Below are 20,957 nucleotides of genomic sequence, written 5' to 3' on the forward strand. Positions count from 1 at the left end.
GCAGAGGGAGCACCCGCGTTTGGCATGTGGAACGAGCCAAATATGGGCAAGCTGAATATCCAGCGCATAGCATGCCGTACAAGTACTGTTCTTAAATAAAAGCAGAGGAGGAAGAATGGCTGCAGTAATGCAGAAGTGCTTGCCCCACTCCAGGCCCTGGAAAAGGGTAGAGCAGAGCTGGAAAGCGCAGTGGAGGGCCACCCAAGCGGCCGGGGGGCTCAAAAGGGCTCCCCTAAGAAAAAAGGCTAGGGCTGTTGGGACCCTGTTGCTTGGAGGCAAAGGGCTGCTGAGCGCGGCCACATCCTCCTCTCTGGATGGAAAAAAAGGACCGAAAGCAGTTTCTCTCCCCCTCAAAGCAGGAGGGCCAGTGGTCATCCAATGAGGCCTGCTGGATCCTGGCAGAAGATCGCACTTCTTCACACAGCGTGTTGCTAACCTGTGGAACTCGTTTCCACAAGATTAATTTCTGGGTTTATCTGGAAATAAAAGGGCTAACCTGCAGGCGAATTTGAAGCAGGTGGCCGTGGTTCTTCTGGGAAGCATCCGAGCTGCAGTCCGAGGGGAGAAGGGCGACGGCCTTCACGGCTGGACCGCTGGGCTGGGTGGCGAGGTGGAGTGGGAGGTGGGGGACGGCTCAGAGGCTGCTTGCGGGTGCCAAGCGCCCCCTCTTGCAGCCACGTGGTCTCTGCACTCTCGGCCCGCTTTTTGCCACTAGAGTTCTGCTTTGGAAAAGGGGCCCAAGCGCCTTGCACGCTTCGGCACGTTGCATCACACAGCCAACCAGGGCACAGTCTTGCCCTAGGCAGGGAGGGCGTGGTCTGCAAGAGGATTTCTAGGGGGCCTCTCTCTCCATGGGGCAGGGGGTGGGGGTGCACTGAGGCTCCAGCGGCAAACGAGGAGGAGGCACCCTTTTGCTCACTCCCAGCCAGGAACTTCAAGGGCTTCCAGCTTCCCGCCTTCTGCTCCCCCAGGTGGAGATGGCGGATGTCTGTCCGGTAGTGGTAGCTGCAGACCTGCCGCCTGGCTTCTGCCTGGGGTGCTTCCTTGCAGGTGCAGCCCAGCCCGTTGAGCCAAGATGCCCACGTAGGCATCTTCCACTGGGATGGAGCAGCCCGCAGGATCCCCACAGCTGCGTCCAGGGAGAGGATGTAGCCAGTGCTGCTGGCGTGGGGGGGAACTTGTTGGGGGGAACAGTCCTGCCTCGAAACGTACCACTTGCTGGAGGGCTGCCAGGTGACTCACTGATTCTGCCAGGAAAAGCGGGCACCAGCAGAGGCTGCTCCTGAGGAGGTTCTTCCTAGCCAGGAACTCAGGAAGCCATGCTGTGTGACAAAGTAGTCGTCATCTGTTTTGAGGATGCAGCTGGGCTGACGCTGTTGGGCAGCCCATCGGAGGTCATGCCTCACCTTCAGGAGAGGATGTGGTAGTTCCCAACCAGGACATCCCTGAATAACTCCTGCTCCTGCCGGACCTGCCCGGAGGCCTCCTTGGCTGCACTCAGGCTGACCAGAAACACCGCCTGCCAGAGATAGGCCTGCTCCCCCCACTGGGTGGCCCAGGCTTACTGGACTACAGACAGTCCTCTACCTACGAACTTTTGAGTTATGAACTTTTGCAAATATGGACAAACCTCCAACAACTCCAACAATGAAGGTCCCAGAAGTTTATGGCACAGGTGTATGTATGCCCGGAAGCTTACAGCGTGCATGTGTATGTATGCAGCACGCTGTAAACTTTTGGGCATACTTATGCAAGGTGCTGCGGTTGGACTTACGAACCAAATGGACTTACAAACAGCCTCTTGGAATGTAACCTGTTTGTAAGTAGAGGACTGTCTGTACCTGCCAAGGCCCTGCCCTCCCTAGCACTGAAGTCACCAGGATGAAGAGCCCCGGCCCCTGGTGGCTGCAGGAGTGCCAGGAAAGGGAGACTCAAGGTTTGTGCACTCAGCAGAGGAAGCTGCAGCTCCAGATGCTCCCCACTCCTCCTGGGCATCATTAGATAGTAGCAGCCGCTGCTGCCAGGCTAGGACAGACAGGGTGACATGGAGACAGAACAGCTCCTTCCAGTCCGCATTGCATGGCGGGGGGGGGGGAGTCGCACAGCAGCTGTGGCCACCAGCTGTGCCTTTGCTCAGGTGCCACAAGCAGTCTGTCTAAAGGGCATCGCAGGCAGATAACAGGAAGGTAGGGGCTGCACCTGGGACCACCCACCTTGGGGTGACAGCCAAGGTTAAAGGGCAGCCAGCTGGCGCTTCCTGGCGGGAAAGGACAATCCAGTAGTCCAAATGCTGCCATGGGCCCTGGACGAAGACCCATAGGCCTGGTGGGGAAGGGTCTGGGGGAGCTGACCTGGGGACTGGTGAGCCCTTGGCAGGGCAGTGGGCTTTAAACCAAAGGAAGAAAAGAGGCAGGTTTCAGAGTGAGCACAGGGAGGAGAAAGCTGAGCCTACCAGGGACATGTCCAGGATGCCAGCTTGGCAGTGGGCACAGGGAAAGAAGCTGGGAATGGGGTCCTATGGGACGTGCCCCTTGTAGCCCCCCCTTCCAACAGCTAAGTAAGGATCCTGGGCTCTTGCAGGAAGGAGCATTTACGCCAAGGGTGCACTAAGCCTAGCCACACGGGGAACACATACGCCATCGCCCCCAGCAGGCCTTGCCTTGTGCCAGCGTGCCCTGGCTAGGAAGTTCCAGCAACGGCACAGCAATGCTGCTTTCCTCATCAGGATCAGCCCTCACCGGTCTGGTGGGGTCAAGCTGGGATCCAGAAGGGCCCCCCGTGTAGCACTCTGGGTGGAGCAGCACTGACACCCACCTGGCCAAGAGAGGGGCCCCCTTGATGGCAGGCCGCCTAGAGTTAGGGGGACCCCAACCTCAACTACTTCACGCTTTTTTCTCATTTTGGGTTTTAATCTTATGTTAGCCACCAGTCATAATTCGGAAGTTGGGTGGCCATATAGATTAAATAAATAAATACAATGAACTCCACAGGACCACGGTCAGCCAGGGTAAGGGGCCGATCCTCAGCAGGGTCTCCGACCCAAAGACGACAGCCACGGACCTGCAGGATGACTCTGGGCCAGCTCCCTCTGAGCCCAGCGGTGTGGGGGGGCCACTTTGGGGGAGATACAAGGAAGGGAAATTCCTTTTGCTTCCTTGAGCAACCTGGGAAGAGGCGGGGTAATCGTGGGGAAAAAAGATACGCTCATCACCCCAAGCCAGGCGGGGGTGGCTTGGGCACTTCCCCGTCAGCCATGCTGCAACCGCACCGTTTACTGGAACAAGTCACTCTGGTCTTCAAACTTGGCACCCCCCATTCTGGGACTTGTAGCCCCAACAGACCTGCCTGGCACGGGGGGGGGGGGGCAATCCTGGGCACTGAGCCTGCACAAGAGGGCAGGATGTGGTGCTCCAGCTTGCAGAATGCCCAGCCGCCACACGGCTGGAGGCACCAGGAGCCCCACAACCACCTGTGCAGAGGGTGCGGGCCCAGGCCTACTGAGGGCCACGGTAGACTGCTTCTGCAGGGAAGGCTCTTCTGCTACTGGCCTTCCTCTACGCACGTGGAGCCACTGTGGAAGGCAGGAGGGGCCTTTGTGGCCCCGAAGCTCCAAAGGGAAGACGGGAGCTGTGGGCAGAGGGCAGCAGCTGTGGAGGGAGGGAATTCTGCCGATGCCACCCTGCTTGTGCGGAAGGATGACCGGAGGCGGTGCCGCCCACTCGCCCGCCGGCCCCTCCCCAGGGGCACTTGTGCATCCCACTAGCAACGCAGAGGCCTTTGCTTGGAAGGCAGCCAACCCTGTCGCCAAGCTCTGGGGCTTCCGCAAGGCATCCTCAGGCAGGGTGGCGGTCCCGTCGCTGTAACCGTAGCAACCTGCCAGTCTCCACGGCAACCCAGGATCCAGCTGTGCAGCAGTGCGCCCTGCATAGCAACCGCTCTTTGGCATCACATCCACAGCCTCGCTGCCCAGCGCATCCGAAGGGGTAAGGGCTTCGTGCCCAGAGGCCCTTTGCTCACCCCCGCGCCAACAGCTCAGGAACAGAGCAGTGGCACTCGCACAACCGACCATACGAAAACTAACCGTGGGCAGGGTTATTTTATTTTTTTGGCTTAGCCCATTGCCTAGCTGAGGGGCCTCGCTCATCCCTGGCACCTGCTCTCCGAGCCCTCAGGGCTGCCCATTCATAGTCTCCCCTTCCTTTTCTCGTGAGGAATGAACCGTCTCCAGTCACCTGAGAGAGTAAAGCTCACGGGGAGGGGAGGGGAGGGGAGGGCAGCGGAGAGGTGAGTGGTATTTAGTTCTTCAGGTGCCATCGAGGGTGCGTGGTCAAGTGCCCATCAACCCACCTTGCCTCTTCCAAGGACACGCCAAGGATCTCCCTGCTCCCATGGCCTTGCCCAAGAGGCCCCCCTTTTCACCTGCCACCAGCTTGCTCCGCTTGCCCAGCGTGTGTGTTTCGGCTTGCTTGCCATCGCCTCAAGGGAGCCGTCCCTCATAACTACATTTCGCAGTTCGCGGTACTCTTCCTAACCATCTCCACTTCTGTTTCTTTTCCTCTTCCTCGAGGTCCACTTTTCACAGCCACGCATTACCCCTGGAAAAACCATGGCCTTGAGCGACCTGATCTTTGTGGTCCTCTGGGTCTGATCTAAGTTAATTTTCCTTCCCCCCCCTTTCCTTCCTTCCCCAGCATACCATCTAAGAGGGGGTGGGGGGCTATCTACCTCCTCCCCTTCCCTGGATGCGCTGCTGCCCTCCTGTGGCACAGCAGGCACATTTCTGGTGCACGAACTGACCTCAGACGAACAGAACGCTCCCACACATTGCTAGCCCCAGGCCACGGGTGCGATCCATGCCTTGCGGCTGATCTGGGCTGCTTTCAGGGAGGTTTCCCCTCCCCTCCCCTCCCCTCCCCCCCACCAGCCTACTGCCACTCTCCCCAGAGAGGAGAACAGCGCTCCTCTGAAGATGCTCTGGGAGCACCGGCACACCTGGTCCTGTAAATTATCGGAAGAGTTGTGGTCCAGCATCAGAGGACAATCTTCCTGCTCAGTTACTGGGAACGCACCGAGGGTCAAAAACACAGCACGCGTTGCACCTAGCGTGGTTAATACAAAAACCATGAGGAGAGAGGATTCAATCCTACCTCGTGGAGAGCCATAAGGAGGGAAACTGGAAAAAGGCAGGCTCCGAGCCCCTCCCGCACAAGGCAGCAAAGCCAGGCTGCAGCGGAGCCGCCCCTCCCTTTGTGCTCGTGTGAGACAGGCTTGGTCGAAACCCCACATTTTCCAATACCCCTTCTTTTCAACCTTGCATGTCTCTGTGTCCCACAATAGTTAGTTTTTCTCTTAGTTCTGATAACTTGTTCTCGACAACGGCTTCGTGAAGATGTGCGCTGTCATGTTTCCTGTGGGACAGTAGTCTAGTCGGATTAACCCTTGTTGTTGCAACTCTCTCACCACGTGATGCTTTACATCAATGTGCTTAGTTCTCCCACCTACTTTCTCTGACTGCGAAAGTCTGATGCAGCTCTGATTGTCTTCAAAGACTTGTATAGGGGTTGGTTCGTCTATTCCCATGTCTGCAAGCAATAATCTAAGCCACAGTCTCATTACATGTGTCTGTTGCTGCCACATACTCTGCTTCTGCAGAGGACTGTGCTGTTGTGCTTTGCTTGTGACTTCCCCAGCTCACTGTTCCACCCCCACAGAAAAATACATAGCCACTAGTGGACTTGCGGTCAGCCATGCTTTCTGCCCAGTCTGCATCGGTGAATCCCACTAGTCTAGGATTCTCAGTGGCTGGCAGTTTTAGTGTTAGGCGCATGGTACCCTTTAGATACCTTCCCACCCTCTTGACACAGTCCAGTCTCTCTGTGTGGGCGTGCTTGTCTTTCTGCATAAATGCCCACTGCAGCTGCAATGTCTGGTCTAGAGGTGGGCTAGATAGAACAATTTTCTCATGGCACTTCTATATTCATTGTTCTCTGGTAGGAGATCGCTGGGTTCTTGTTGCTTGTGGAAAGTTGTCTCCATCGGTGTAGGCGCAGGATTGGCATTTCGCAATCCTAAGCTTTCCAACAGTTCTAGAATCTTTTGGTTCTGGCTTAGAAGAAAGCTCCCATCTTCTTCTCTCTCGATCTGTATTTCTAAGTAGTAGCTAGCATTGCCCAGATGCTTCACTTCTACTTCTCTATTTAGTAGAGAAACAATATCAACAAGTCCCTCTTGTTATTGTGGCAAATCATTAAGTCATCCACATAACAAAGAATATACACATCCCTCCCATTTCTGTGTCTTGTGTATAGGCAGGGATCAGCTTTTCCTCGAACGAAACCCTGGTCAAGAAGTATTTGGTTTAACTTTTTGTTCCATGCTCTGGCTGCCTGCTTCAGGCCATAAACCCCCTTCTGAAGCTTGCAAATGAGATGCTTAGTATTGGGATTAGCGAAGCCTGGAGGCTGTGTTATGTAAAGTTCTTCTTCTATCTCCCCATGTAAAAATGCAGTTTTAACATCTAAGCGTTCAACGTCCATGCTCCTGGATGCTGCTAGACTTAGAAGCGTTCTAACTGTGGTGTGTTTCACAACAGGAGCAAAACATTCATCATAGTCCTGTCCATATTTCTGTGAGTAGCCTTTTGCTACCAATCTGGCCTTGTACCTTTGTACTTCACCATTCTCGTCTTGTTTTGCCTTGAACCCACTTACATCCTATGGCCTTCTTGCCTTTTGGTAGTTAGTTAAAGTCCATGTTTTGTTTTTGTCCAGAGCATCTAGCTCCTCCTGTGCTGCCCTTTTCCACTTACTTGCCTCATCTGTTGGCATTTGCAGCACCTCATTCCACGATGCGGGTTCGCTTGGTAGCAACGACCTTGCGAGGTAGGTAAGTCTGTCAGCTGGAGCTCCTTTGTTGGGTTGTGATGAGCGTCTCAGAGCAGGTTCAGGAGCAACGACTGGTGGTTCACCCTCTTCTGTATCCTTGGCCTCATCATCTGTCTCTGGTGAAGTCTCTTCCTGGACTTCCATCTCCCTCTGGGTTGGTGTGGTTGTGTCTTCTGGTGTCAGGCTGAACATCTCAGGCTGGTAACTGCTGCTGCTGGTTTCTCCGCAGTCATTATCCACCTGAGTGCAGCAGCCTCTCTCCCTCTCATCCAAGTAGACCACTCTGCATATGCTTACTCTTCCCGTCTTTGGGTTCAGGATCCTGTATCCCTTGCTTCCTGAAGCGTAGCCAATCATGACCCCTTCTTCAGCTCTAGGGTCTAGTCTGGATCTCCTTTCTTTTGGTACGGGACACGGGCCTTAGATCCAAACACTTTAAATGTTTGACACTTGGTTTTCGCCCATGCCAAAGCTCAAAAGGCGTTACCTTATTGGCTCTGGTTGGCAATCTATTTTGCACGTATGTAGCTGTGATAACGGTAGATCTGCCTCTAACGGCATATGCCTCACCCTGTCCATCAATGATCTGTTCTTCTGTTCTGTGATTCCTTTACTCTCTGGCGTCTAAGGAGTGGTTAATCTGTGCTCTACGTCTAGTTGTGTTAGGTACGTCTGCATGGTGTTAGAAATGAACTCACCGCCTCTGTCGCTTTGAAGGGCTTGAGGTGTCCGGTTGAATTTATTCCTCACCATAGCAATGTATGTCTTCAGCATATCCCCAGTTTGGGACTTTTCCTTCATCAGGTAGGTTACACAATACCTGGAAAAATCATCTATAAAACATATTATGTATTTGTTTCCACCTGCTGACGTTTGAAGAGATCCACATAAATCAGTATGGATAAGTTCAAGTGGTTTAATTGTACACCTTTCCCTTTGTTTGGGTATGGCAGGCCTTGTCCCCTTTCCTCTGATGCACACTATACACTTTGACCGGTATTTTTCGCGATTGCTTAGTTCAAGGTCTCTTACCATATTTTGCTTCTTCATTCTAAAAATTGCATCAAAGTCCCTGTGTGCAAGCCGCTTGTGCCATATGGTGGCGGTGATGTCCTTTCTCTGCTGCTGTTGGCAGGTGAGGCTGACACCTGGTGGTGGCTGTTCACAGTTCACCTGGTACACTCCAGTTTTCTCAAAGCCTGTAACATAAATCTGCCCACCACTGGTTACTTCACATGTTCTATTGGCTTTAAACATTACACTGAAACCTTTTCTGTTTAACGATCGCACACTCAGCAAATTGGTTGTCAATCGTGGTACATAATATGCATCTGTCACTATGAGGTCTTTGTATTTTTCTCCATTAAAACATCTCACGGGTATTTTGCCTTTTCCTCTTATTGAGATGGAATTCCCATCAGCAAGAGCAACGTTCCCTTGTGGCTCTTCATTCAGTTCACTAAAGTTATCTCTGTTCCCACAAAGATGTTGGCTTGCACCTGACTCTAAGATCCATTGACTTTTGGCTTCATTAGAATTAGCTCCAAGAGCATTTTCTGCTCTGAAAACTGTATGCAGAGCTAATTTTTCCTTTTGAAATATCCTTTTTGTCTCTGCTTTCACAAAATCTAGCTATGTGCCCTGGCTTGTTGCAGGAATGACAAACAAAGGGTTTATTGTGCTGATGAGCGATCAATGGCTTCTGCTCACATTTCCCTTTTTCTGCCAGGTAACCCATGTTTTTTGTTGACTTTTTATGGAAATACAAAGAATTTTTATGTCTCCTCGCTTCACTTCTAATTGCTCCAAACAATTGAGACAAATTCATCCCTTGTAAATTCTGCGCTGCTACGAAAGGGTAATATTTGTCAGGTAATGAGCTTAGAGGAAAAGCCATTTTTAGTCTTTCATTCATGAGATTTTGAATTGTGCTCAGCCTTTAAAAGATAGACTGCGTTAAATAAATGCTCGTTAATATCCTCATCTTCTAAAAAACTAAATGCAATCAGTTCCCTCAGTAACGAAATAATCTCTGATCATCATTTTCTAAATATGCTGGGCCCATAACCCTGTGTTGGGGGTTGTTAAATGTTACTACTAAACCCATGAGGAGGAGAGAGGATTCATTCCTACCTCGTGGAGAGCCATGAGAAGAGGAGGAAAAATGAGGGAAACCGGAAAAAGGGGGGGATCCAAGCCCCTCGCACACAAAGCAGCAAAGCCAAGCTGCAGCGAAGCCACCCCTCCCTTTGTGTTTGTGTGAGACAGGTTTGGTTGAAACCCCATATTTCCCAACAAAAAACAGCATGCATTGCACCTAGCGTGGCTCTTACACTTACGCTGCAGCAGTGTTTTTTCATCAGAATTTCCGGGGGGGGATCAATAAACAAGCTAAAGGCAGTGGAGAGGGAGCCCAGGGGGATCAGCTGTAAGGGGAGGCATGAATGGCTGCTGCACCCTCAGGGCTGAGGGAGGTCATGGGCCCAGGCAGGCACTTCTCTTTTTCCTGCAACATCTGCCAAAATTCCCTATTTGGACAAAGCTGCAATTTCCTGCAGCACAGAGGAAGAAGGCAGGCAGGCCCCCGGGGGCACCCAGATCCTCCCTGCAACTCCCACTAAGTGTGATAGTGAGAGAAGCTGCACCCCGTGTGTGTCTCAGGGCACAGCACAGACCCCCTCCTTGGGGGCACATGGGGAACAGGCACCTCCAGCCCTAACCCTGGGCAGCCTGATTGTGGCAGGGGAGGTGTGGGAGGCGCTGCGCACCGAGCCCAGACATCCTGGACTGGGCCTTCTACCGGGCCTTCGGGGACCAGCTCGCCAAGCCGCTGGCCGCACTCTTCCAGGAGTGCACAGCGGGCGTGCACACAGGCGGGGGGCTGCTGCCGCCCTCCCTGTACCAGGGCCTCCTGTTGCCACCTGGGACCTAGGAGGAGTAACAACCAAGGGCGGGACCTACTAAATGAAAAGACAGAAAAGATCGAATGAAGGTGAATTGATCTCATGAAGTTGACAGTGACATGCAGAGAAATGAAGGAGAAGGCTTCATTCTGAGTGAGTTAGCGTGTATGTCAGCAAGCACGAATTAGTGCCACTTGAGGCCTTACTCAACCTTTTACCCTGGAAGAACCCTTGAAATAATTTTCAGGTCTCAAGGAAGCCCAGAAGCCAAGTCGCGGCACGTAAACATTCCCACAGCTGTAAATGCCTGCACTGCGCGGCACGCCAAATTAAAAAACCTCGTTTTGTTCCCATCACAACCTCTCAGGGAACCCCAGTTGAGAAAGGCTGATCTAGACTGCTGTGAACGTACATGGAAGTCGCTGCCCAGAGGTTGGCAAGTGTGGCTTCAGTGAGCAGTGATGACAGAAGAACCAGGAAGGAGTCTGGGGCAACATCCCGAATGAGGGTCATCCAACGGAAAAACATACTGAACTGATGGGAACTGATGGGAGAGAGGAGATAGAAGAGTACAGCCAAGCGCGCATTGATTTCTTTAGGAAAAAAGTCTGCTTTGAGTATGCTGTTCAAGCGTGTCTATTCATATGCACACCTGGTAAAGGAATGAATATAAATCTAAAAGCGTGATTGATTTTATTGTTTATGGTTGAGGTACAAGGATGCTGAATGATGCTGACCATGGAACTGGCCATTTTTTGATAGTGCCAAGGGTGGATCCTGGAAACACTAGACACGGAAGGAAAAGGAAAAGCCGAGAAGAAGTGGAGCGCCTGCAGGGAGTTAAGGTATGGATCCTGTAGGAAAAATGAGAAGACAGACGGAATGTGGGCAGAAGGACAGGGAGTGCAGAAGCTGCTTGGAAAAGAGCGATGTTGCAGCTGCACCAGCGGGAAGCGTGAAAAGACGGTGGGGTGAGGAGGTGGAAATGGCTGTAGATAAGCAAAAGCGCATATAAAGGAGGGCTGCAAAACAAATGAGGGTGAAAAAGATTGCACAATGTTTATAGAGAAATACAGTTGTATACATCTGTAAAGACTCCAATGAAGGGGAACAAGGAAAGTTTAAGATTGAACAGAGCAAATCTAGGGAAATTTTGATGAAAATAAAAAATGGCTTTGAAATCGGCTAAGAGGAGCCTCCAGCAGAGGGAAGGGAACTAAAAATTAAAGATATGACAAGACTCGGGATCAATCTGAAGCTTCACAGCCATGGCACATGCCAAGAGGCCTTCAACAAATACCAGGAAAGAGGGTCGTGTGGTCAGGCTAGTCCTGTGGACCCTAACCGATGACCTGCGGCTGCCAGGAAGGGGCCACCTTTGACCAAGGACCAGCGCTACCCTCAAGGTCTATGATTTGGCCAAAGTAACAGGTATCACAGGTCTTCTGGGTCTGGAATCCTGTGAACGACCTTGGACTGTTGCTTGCATTTCCCTTCCCTGTTAGCAACTAAGGTTAGCGTTTGCTTCTAAATTTACAGATACGTGAACGTGCCTAGACCATATACATCTACGTACTAGACGTTTTAGAAGAATCTGCTGAAGGGAGTCACTCAAGAATAAGCCCCCCCAATACAGACCAATGACAAAAAACTGGTGCCCAACATACTTCTACGATCAAATGCGCCCAATTTTCTCCCACCCCTTACAGTACACCCTCCCAATAACAAAAATTGACACAAAACAGCCTAGGGTGTGGCCCGAGTACATTTGTGCAATGATCATAAGTGTCTCCTTACATGTACTTGTTTTCAGACCCTAGACCACAAGTCAACCAACATCAGGGTGGCCCTGTTTAAATCATGAAAAGCCTAGCCGGCCTGTCAATTCCACTGCATTCCTTCAGCACAGAACACTTCCTGCTCAGAGACCCCACCCAAATTGACTGAGCAGGTGCCCAGCTGACTTTCTGAGTGGCCACCGCTTTTCAGACTGGACTGCCCCAGGCCGGACAAGAAGGCCCCAATGACCACGCGTCTCTGTTAGTGTCAGCAGCATAAGACTGAGTGGAGGTCACCTCCCCTTTCCTTCTTAAAGCATGTCAGAAGTCACAGCATGAAAAGGAAGCCCCTAAACAAGTCAGGAGCATCAGTGACAAAGATTTCTGACTTAGATACATACGAGCGCAGCAACGATATCTTAACAGGGCTCCATTTTTATTAACCCAGGAGGTTAACCCTGGAACAAAAATACTAAACCTGCTGCATACATTCCAGCAATTATCTTATTTCTCTCCAGGAACCCTTGTCCTGAACGTTGTTTTACATTCAAAGGTTTCTGTTTCATAGAGCTCTTAAGCCCACGTAGCAAGAATTCATGGCACTTTGTAAGTCTGCTGCTATGAAAAAGTACAACAGGGTGGGATCAGGAATTGAAACAAACATTACTGGGAAAAAACCAAATTGTCAGTGAAGATCTGCATCAGAACATCAAGTAATATATACATTTCAGTACTGAATTCTGACCAGTATGCAAAGCAGTGAAAGCTTCAGAGTTCGTTGTGCTGAAGGCCTCTAGAAATTCTGCTGGATAAATCTTGCAAATGTTTCTTGACCTGGTAAGGAAAAAAATATGTTTTATTCATCCTAAGTAGATACTAAACACTTCATTCATAATTTAATTTAATTTAATTAATTCAATTTAGGTGCTGATTCCAAATAACTCTGGGTGGCTCATAACATAACAAAGAAAGTAGGATACATACAACTCAGTTCAAAATCATAACCAGCAGAAATCAAGTAACTAAAAGCAGATAAAGAACAAGATGGCGAATAAATTTAGGGGGAGCAGCCTGATATGAGAAGCTTTGCCTTTGTTTCATCTGGAGTTGGCTATGCTACCCTGATGATACCACCTCGGCAGTACTCCGATTCTGGGTGGTTTGGTGGGTTAGGCTTTTAAGACTTTGATTATTAAATGCTGTAAGCCTATTCTAAGAACTGGCATTTCAGTCTATTCCTCATTTTCAGCAGAAGTACAGAGGAGTTCAGAAGGAGACAAAAAGCAGCTTGTTGGCCTCACGTGGCGAATGGGTCACACGCCCATGTTCTCCTCGATCTATCTGTTAATTCCTCACACTTTACAACCTCCCAACCCGCTCATGTGAAACGAAAGCCCTTCTCAGAGGCTTATTTTGTTGCGGATTCTAAGCATTTCCTTCCTCTCATTTTTCCCCCCTCCAATTCTGTTCTCAGGCTATTCCTTCAAACTGACCGGGCCATCATCCCCCACTTGCTTCCTCTTCCCTTTCTTCTACAAAATGTGGTTATTCCATTTTCTCTCGTACTTCCGATCCCAACAAACACAAGCCTCAAAACCTCTTTCTTCCCTGTTCAAGCAGCAACTTCGCTTCTCTGAAATCCCCTCCTCCCCCCTGAAATTAACAAGTTACAGACAGAGAAAAGTCCAAGCCCCAACTTGTTTTGGACTGGACATTTGCCTCACCTTAAGGGCTATTTTTCAATGCTCAACATGTATTTCTCAGATGTGAGAATGAAACCCGCACGCAGCTCATTGTCCTCGTAATGCTTTTACGGGATCTGTTGCCCCCTCCCTCCCTGCACTCCTGCTCAGCCCTTTGTGGCAAGCAGCTGACCCAGTCCAGCAGCAAGGGGGTATCTTTAGCAGACCCCTTTGCGTGACCCCCTGGCCTGGCAAAATTCACACCTCCCACACCTCTTTACCTTCTCAATCTATTTCAATGACAGTTTCTCAACACTGATTTCAATTATAATGATTTTACAGTTTCAGATTTTTTTTTCTCTAATGTAAGAGGCCTCAGGCCAAGGCAAGATATGCATTCAACAATAACTGAATGAAGACTCAGCAGAGCTCCAGCAGTTTCCCTCCCCAGCACCAAAGGAATGGCGGAAAGCCACGGCAAATGCCTCACTGCTGCTGAGACCAAGACACCCCACGAACCCACCTTATATCCCAGCTCTTTCGTCTTCTCTTCGAGCAGGACGTATTTCTCCTTGTTCCTGCTGAGGTGCTCTTTGTCTCCCGTTCCTTCCACATGCTTCATTTTCTGGTGGGAGATCTCCAGCTGTTTCTGATAATGGTGGTGCTTCTCAACTTTGGCCTCAAAATGTTTTAGTTCTTCCTGGAGTAGAAAATACGGACTTGTGGACGCCACACCTCAGCCGCCAAAACTTCCTGAAATGCATCACTATGCCAGCAGCTCTACGCCACGCCAGCCCTTGCCATCCTCACCATGTGCAGCAACACAGCCCCACAAACTGCCTGAGGTACAAACAGGCCCACCATTAAAGCCCTTTTTCAAGGAGTGGGGGGCAAAGTGGGGGGAGTAGAAGGCAGCCACTCTGGTCATGGAAGGGTTCCTAACCTTGCCAGAGGAAACGCATTAGTAAGTCAGCTGAGATCACCAAAAAACGTGCAAGTTCCAGAATTTTTCACCAGGCAAGGGCATTCCCTGGACATCCACCTGCTGGGGATGCTTTCAGTGGGATCCCTGCACCGAACAGATGGTTGGGTTCAACGGCCCCTTTCAATTCTATGATCCAGCCACAATTCTTCAGGCGCTTTAAGGACCCATGGGAAAAGTACAGCATAGGTGCTTTTGGAAAACGACTGCTTTTATTTGTCGTGTTCTGCCTTGGGGAAGAGACCCTGGGGTGCGCAACTGTCTCTGTGATGAAAAGCAGCCCTCGTCCACCACACTCTTAAGGGCAGAGGCTGGTGTAGTGGGTTGGCCTCTCACCCCAAAGGAGGAGGATGAGCAAATGGAGATTACAAATAGGCCATGGCTACCTACCCGAAGTGATTCAAGTTCTTTCTCTGTAAAATTAGTTGATTTCGCCAGATCCCACAAGTCAATCACACGGGGTTCTTCGAATTCTGGAGGAAGAAATAAAGGTACATTTTCAGCTAACTCTACTTATCTGTTTGTGTCTGGGAAATACTACTGCAAGATGCATCACTGGGGGAGGGCTACCATAAAAGCAATGGTTACCTGTGAAAAGGGGCAGAGAAAAAGCACAAGGATGGCCCTTGAACCCTGAGCACTAAGAAGGGGTGGTCAGAACTGGCCTGGAGTAAGGGCTGAGACAGTCTCACCTTTCACCTGCCAATCAGGGGGTCCTCCCAAGGACATTCAACCAGGCAAAAGCTCCCTGGGCTGATGCTCCTCTTACTGCCCACCTCCTAGCCCAAGCACAGCTCCTTGGTGCCTCTGCCTACCACACAGCGGCCACAGTGGCCCTCCAGACACCTGGTGCCTCTTCTGGGCTCAACGCAGCTGCAGACTTGCTACTATCTCAGCTTTCTTTGAACGCGTCCAGGCTGCAGGCAAGACGGCAAGCCCAAAATTTGGACTTTAACTCAGCTAAGAGGGAGTAGTGCAATTCATGAACATCCTGCACCTGCTGCTTGACTACCTTCACCTCACTAGCACCTCATTAGCTTATTGGAGCCACAAACGGGGGGGAGGGGGGAGCATCCTACCGCTGGTGGAATCGTAACCCTGGTGGCTGACTTTGCGCAGGCGCTCAAAGCCTTGGTTGATGCTGTAGAGCTTCTCTTTGAGCTCCGAGTGCTTCTGATGCAGCAGCTCTTTCTTGACTGCGCTCTCTTCTTCCACTGGGTTGATCATGTTTTTGTGGACATCTGAAAATTAGAGGAAATGGCACCAGCCTGAGGAAACAGAGGCCCAGACAACTGGTCTCATGGCACAGGCAGATATCACACAAACCACACTTGGATAAACACTTACAAAGCTACAGCAGAAGACACACATTTCTCATGTTCAGAATCAGAAATGGGTAAGCTCCCGGCAGTTCTTCAGGGAAAGTGCATGTCAGGCTGGCCCTGCCCTGCCAGGTGCCCGAAATCTTCAGTGAAGATGGCACGGACAGAAAGGAGAGCAGAGCTCCCTTGCGCAACTGCCCTCATGCCACACGGGCAGCCTTCTTTCCGCTGGGCAAGTGGGGGAGGAGACCCTTTCCCCAGACACCTTTTGCTTCTACAGCAGGGAAGATTCTGAAGTGTTTTCCAACAGAGGCACGTAGGTGCAGGAAGCACAAACACGTCTTTGCTTCAGGATGGATTTCAAGGCTTCTTTCTGCAAGGCTGAATCGGATCCCAAAAATCCTAATGAGCTGCTCGTGTTCAGGCAGAACTGGCTCTCTGGGCAGAGACACCCATCCGCCAGGGTGCCGTAAGGCCAACGCGTTGCTGTTGATGTGCATTCCCCACTGTGTGCCTGCTTGCTCTCTTGTAACCCCTTCCTCTCCAATGAATGTAAATACAAACATTAATTCCATTCTTGTTAATTATCCCAGCGCAGGAGTGAGCAGTCCAAAGGGGGGTTAGGAGGCAAACAGCAGGGGAAGGTGTGAAACTGACCAGCCTTGTCAGTTTCAAGCCAGAAAGCAGACTCTGGCCACTGACTTCCCACTTACCCACCGCTTCGCTTAATGACAGAGCTGCCGGTCCCAATTGTGGTAACTAAACAAGGACTACCTGTACCAGCCATGCACTCTGATTGCTTTGAATCCACAGGCAAGATTCAGCCTGCCAATCACACCTAATGTGGCCTTGCTGCCCCTCCTCCAGTTCTTCAGCTCACCAAGGACTCATCTCAGTACCTTCTGTCCGACTCACAGTCTCCAGCAGAATATTATATTCATGGACTTTCTCTTTGTGGTGCTGGAATTCCTTCCACAACTTCTCCAGTTCTTCATCTGAGAACTTCCCAGAGGTTTTGGCCTTGAAGAAAGTTCCAAAGGAAACAAGAAGTTTAATTCCCACTTTGCTAAGTAATGTTTCTCCCTGCTCAGGGGAACTATTTTGTGGAATAATCTCTCTGAAAAGCATTCAGTAGGATGTTGAAGATACATTTTCTGGGCGAACCTGACATTAACCTACTCTTCTTGTTATTCCATTCTTAGTAAAGAAATTTAGTTATTGTGCATCTAATTATAACTGAAGGAGCTGCAGGAGGCATTCTTCCAGGCCATAAGGCAACAGCAAGCAGGCAACCGAAGGATGTCTCCCAAGGGAAGGCCATGGCCGCTGAGAAAGGAAAGACCTTCAGTTATCACAGGCCCAGTAAGAGTCACTGTGGCACGTGAATGGCATGCTGGACCAGGACTGGGAATACATCGTCAATCTCTCCCAAATGGGATTCTGCAGAGCATAAAATTGGGGTGGGGGAAAAAGTGTCGTTACAGTACCTAGGCCCCTAAACAAAAGGAGGAACTTAATATCCCACATAACCAGGTTTTAGAGTGCCAAAATGGGTGGTAACATTATCTGCCTTCTTCCTCTAATATGGTTGGGCATCTTGTCCCATCAAATAAGAATTTTCAACATTCCAACTTGCAGGAAAGCAGCTTTCAGTAAAGAAAATTATAAATAAATTAAAACCGAAAGCCCTCTTCTAAGATCAAAGAAGTCACCCCGCTCTAAGGCTCCAGACAGACCTTATTCCATAGCTTCTCCAGCCGGGGGTCATCGAGATCATCATTTGTGAAGCCCTCTTTAATGTAGTTGGTGCCCCATTGCTGCACATCTTTCTTTCCATTCATGCCATATTTAGCCATAATTACTGGAGGGAACAAAACAAAAATAAGCCACGCCCAGTGATTTTGGCACAGATCACTAACATCTACGTTCATGGTTTTAAAGCCGGGAGTGAGCAGCTACTAGCCAGTTTTGGGGGTGGGGTGAGGATCTAGTGCTTCACAGCTAATTCCACCCAGCCAGGATACAGCAGTGGACTGAAATGTGCCTCAACTGACCTTCAGCAAAGCAACATGTATGTTTTTGACAAAAAATACACATTCATGACCATTTAATATATTCTAGTCAGACATTAATTACTACAAAATCTGGTCAACCCCAAAAATAAAGTTCCTCTGACTGCCTGACTAGATTGAAGAGAGCACTTTCATGTTCAGGAGAATCTTGACAAGCTCAAAAAATGGGCAGAAGGTCGGGAACAAATGCAAGGTCCTTGATTTGGGTAGGGAAAATCAAGGGCATGAACACACAGTGGAGAATTCATCCCAGGTGGCAATGTGTGTAAAACAGATCTGGCTGTCTTGGGGTCAGAAGCGGAAAATTAGCCAACGGCGCAATGTAGCAGTATACAATAAACACAAAGCAACCCCAGGTTGTGTCACAGTAGGCAGAACGCAAAGATCAAGAGAAGTCCGTGTTCTGCTTTGGTCGGACCGTGCCCAGAACACTGAGGCCAGTTCTGAGCATGGCGCTGTAGGGAAGACACTGACAAACTGAAGCGTGTCCAAAGCAAAGCCCCCACGTGAAAAGGGGCAGGGAAGGAAAAACTTAAAAGGAAAAGGTATGTTTGCCAGTTCAGTTGCCAGGTGCGTTCAGAGTGGAGAAAAGGGCAGAGAAGTGCGATAGCTGCCTTTGGGTATCTGAAGGGCCGTCACGCAGAAGTGTTTGGACCCGGTGCCGAAGACAAGGAAGAAACAATGACTTCCAATCTCATGGAAGCAGACATCAGGAAAAAACGCCTGACCGCAAGAGCTGCTCTACGATAGAACAGACTGCGTCAGAGGCGGAAGTGTTTAAACAGAGGCCTAAGGGCCAGGGTCTGGCTAGGTGATCCCAAGGTCCCCTGATTTTAATGGCAGGGCATAATCAACAAGAAAAGACAACAGGGGAACCTCCTAACTTTCCTAAGAACACACCTCCAATTAGCACATCGAATAGCAAAGGAGGCATTGTGATAATTAAAAGCAAAGCGAGTAGCTTGGTGCTGAAGAAATATCAAACCGTTGCTGGGAAAAGAGCCCTTTGCGGTCATTTATTTACCTCTGGCTCCACCTACCTCTCTGCCCTTGGGCACCCGGGACGACTCATAATGAAAAACAGCCAGGGGTGCTTTCGTAACCTCAGTTCCGCTCTAGTAATACGGTTAACGTACAACTACATAGTTACGCGGTGACGGTTAAAATGTCAGCGCAGGCGATACATTAACTGGGGACGGAGTCCTGTCACCACCCCCATTCTCCTGGGGTCCTCACGTTCATTCCGAGTTCTGCAGCCTGCTCTGGCCAAAGGAAGAGCGGCTCATCCCGAGGCGAGGGGCCAGGACAAGCCAATCCTACAAAGCAGGATTCGAACGCGCAGCCAGGCGGAAAACGGGGCTGCGGCACGGAAGCAAGCGCGGGGCGGGGGCGGCGCCCAGATCGAGCAGCGGGCCCGGGAGCTGGCCGCGCCGCAGCTCTCCTCAGACCCACGGGAGGGGAGGGGCGGGGCGGGGCAGGGGCGAGCCGGCGCGGGCTGGGCCGCCCCTCGTCGCCGCAGCAGGTGCGCCCGCGGGGCTCGCTGCGGCCGGAGGCGCTCCGAGGGCTCCGCTGCGCGGGCCCGGGCCCGGGCCCGCGCTCACCGTCCAGGCGGCGCCTCAGGCGGGCCTCGCGCTCGCCGTCCTCGTCCAGCCCCGCCGCCTTCAGCTTCTTCCAGCTCAGCTCGTCCTTCTCCTGCAGCCGCAGGTCGCTGTGCAGCTCGGCCAGGCGCACGGCCGGGAGCCCCGCCTGCGGAGACACGCCGTCAGCCTCGCCTCCCGCGCCCGCCGCGCCCCCCTCGCCCCGCGCCGCGCCGCCCGCGCCGCTCACCCGCTGGGCCTTCTCCCACAGCTGGTTCAGGCGCACCAGGCGGAACTCGGCGGGCGGCGCGGCGGAGGGGGCGGCGGCGGCCTCGTTGGCCTCCCGCGAGTACAGCCCGCCGCCCGCCGCCCGCGCCGCCGCCGCCGCGAGCAGCAGCAGAGGCAGCAGCAGCAGGCCCGGCATCGCGCTGCTCGCACCGCGGCCCGCTCGCTCGCTCCCTCGGGGGGCCGGAACCGTCGCCGGAGGGAGGCCGCGCCCCGGCCTGGGCGGTCACTTCCGGGGCCGAGCGAACGTCCTTCCGGCGCGGCGCCCCGCTGCTGCTGCTGCCCCCTGCCGGCTGCTCTCCGCCTTCGGCCCGCCCGCGAGACGGATCCCGCCCCGGTTCCGCGTCCCCGCAGAGGCAGCCCGGGAGGGAGGCGCCTGCCGGGGGCCCGGCCGAGAGCCGTCCCGCCTGGCCGGAGGCGGGCGGAAGGGGAGCTGCGCGAAGGAAGCCGCCCCGGTGGGAGGGCGCGGGGGGCTTCCGAGGCCGAAGCCCGGAGGCCGCCGCGCGGAGCGTGGTGGTGGCGGTGGCGGGCCGAGCCGGGCCTTCGGGCGCGCGTCCGGGGCCGACGATGGGAACGAGGGGAGCGGCCGGGCGGCCGGGGCCCGGCTCAGGCCCCTTCTGCGAGGGAGGGCGCGCCGAGGAAGGGGGCGGCCCCCGGGCGCCCGGTGCTTGCGCCGGATCCTAAGCCGCGTGCCCGCCCTTGCCTCGCCGGTGCGAAAGCGGAGCGCCCGCCCGCCCCCGACGGCGCTCCAAGAAGCAGGCGGAGCCGGGCAAAAGTGCATTGAGTTTGCGCCTCAGTTTAATTGACAAAAGGTACAGCGAGTGCAGCTTCCTCTCCTGCGCGGGCGACGGCGGTCTGCTGGTCCTCCTGGCCGAGCGGGGGCCCGCACCGCCCTCGGCCCCGGCCCCAGCCCGCCGAGAGCGGCCGGTGCCCGCGGGCCTCGCCCTGGGCCTCGCCGGCCGCTGCCCCCCGGCTCGTGCCCCGCTGCGGTGGGTGCCGGACGCGGCCCGTGGCCCCGCGCCTCGGCGCGAAAGGCCGGGGGCCGCGGGGCTCGGCGCGCCTGCCCGGGGCGCCCCTCCTTCCCCGCCAAGCCGGCCTCCGGCGGCGGCAGGGGCCCGCTCCGGGAGGGCGCGGGCGGGGAAAGATGCGCGCCGGCGGACGGGCCGCTCCGGCGTCCGGGCCTCGGTCCGCGCGGGCGCCCCCGCGGTCGGGGGAAGCCCGCTGCGCGCGCGCCTCGGGGCAGCGGGACGCGGCTCCGGGTCAGGCCTTGCTGGGCCGGCGCTCCTGCCGCGCGCAGCCAGAGGTCGGGGGTGGCGCTCTTCGGGCGCGGGCGGCCCAGCCCCCCGGGTTCTTCCCCGCCACCTGGGGCGGAGAAGCTCCCCACGGGCGGCGCGGCCCCAGCGACGCCGCCTCCCCGTGGGGGGCCGGACCCAGGCTGGGCTTCGCTTCCCCTACCCGGCACTGCCAGGCGG

General features: G+C 53.2%; 2 protein-coding genes across 7 annotated transcripts in view; both read right to left on the reverse strand.

The window, feature by feature from the left end:
- Positions 1-6,670, reverse strand: part of LOC103059778 (B-cell differentiation antigen CD72) — a 29,227-nt gene extending 22,557 nt beyond the window's left edge. For 3 of the 6 annotated variants that reach the window (XM_088152928.1, XM_088152930.1, XM_088152932.1), the window contains exon 1: positions 497-4,102. In XM_088152928.1, the coding sequence (XP_088009054.1) occupies positions 497-1,091 (595 nt within the window). In that variant the 5' untranslated portion in view covers positions 1,092-4,102. Of the gene's footprint in view, positions 1-496; positions 4,596-4,992 lie in introns of those variants that run through there. The other 3 variants (XM_088152927.1, XM_088152936.1, XM_088152934.1) reach the window with 3 other exon arrangements.
- A 5,312-nt stretch (positions 6,671-11,982) lies between these two features.
- LRPAP1 (LDL receptor related protein associated protein 1) lies at positions 11,983-19,719 on the reverse strand. Its single transcript, XM_088152947.1, has 8 exons — positions 19,451-19,719; positions 19,225-19,369; positions 17,288-17,412; positions 16,451-16,571; positions 15,309-15,470; positions 14,620-14,702; positions 13,771-13,947; positions 11,983-12,399 (listed from the first exon to the last, which is right to left on the reverse strand). The coding sequence occupies exons 1-8, from the start codon at positions 19,622-19,624 to the stop codon at positions 12,334-12,336; spliced, it is 1,053 nt and encodes a 350-aa protein (XP_088009073.1). The 5' UTR covers positions 19,625-19,719; the 3' UTR covers positions 11,983-12,333.
- Positions 19,720-20,957: the final 1,238 nt, after the last annotated feature.

This window comes from Python bivittatus, unplaced genomic scaffold (genome assembly GCF_059951505.1).
Source record: "Python bivittatus isolate LINGU-HERP-01145 unplaced genomic scaffold, Pbiv_v1 ctg000570_np1212, whole genome shotgun sequence".
In the NCBI taxonomy this organism is placed as follows: Eukaryota; Metazoa; Chordata; class Lepidosauria; order Squamata; family Pythonidae; genus Python; species Python bivittatus.

Excerpts from the sequence above, each read along its gene's own strand:
- LRPAP1 (XM_088152947.1), bottom strand. The coding sequence starts at position 19,624 with ATGCCGGGCCTGCTGCTGCTGCCTCTGCTGCTGCTCGCGGCGGCGGCG. Across the intron at positions 17,413-19,224 it reads CCTGAGGCGCCGCCTGGACG|TAATTATGGCTAAATATGGC; the intron begins GTGAGCGCGGGC and ends TGTTCCCTCCAG. Across the intron at positions 14,703-15,308 it reads GGGTTACGATTCCACCAGCG|AATTCGAAGAACCCCGTGTG; the intron begins GTAGGATGCTCC and ends TTCTTCCTCCAG.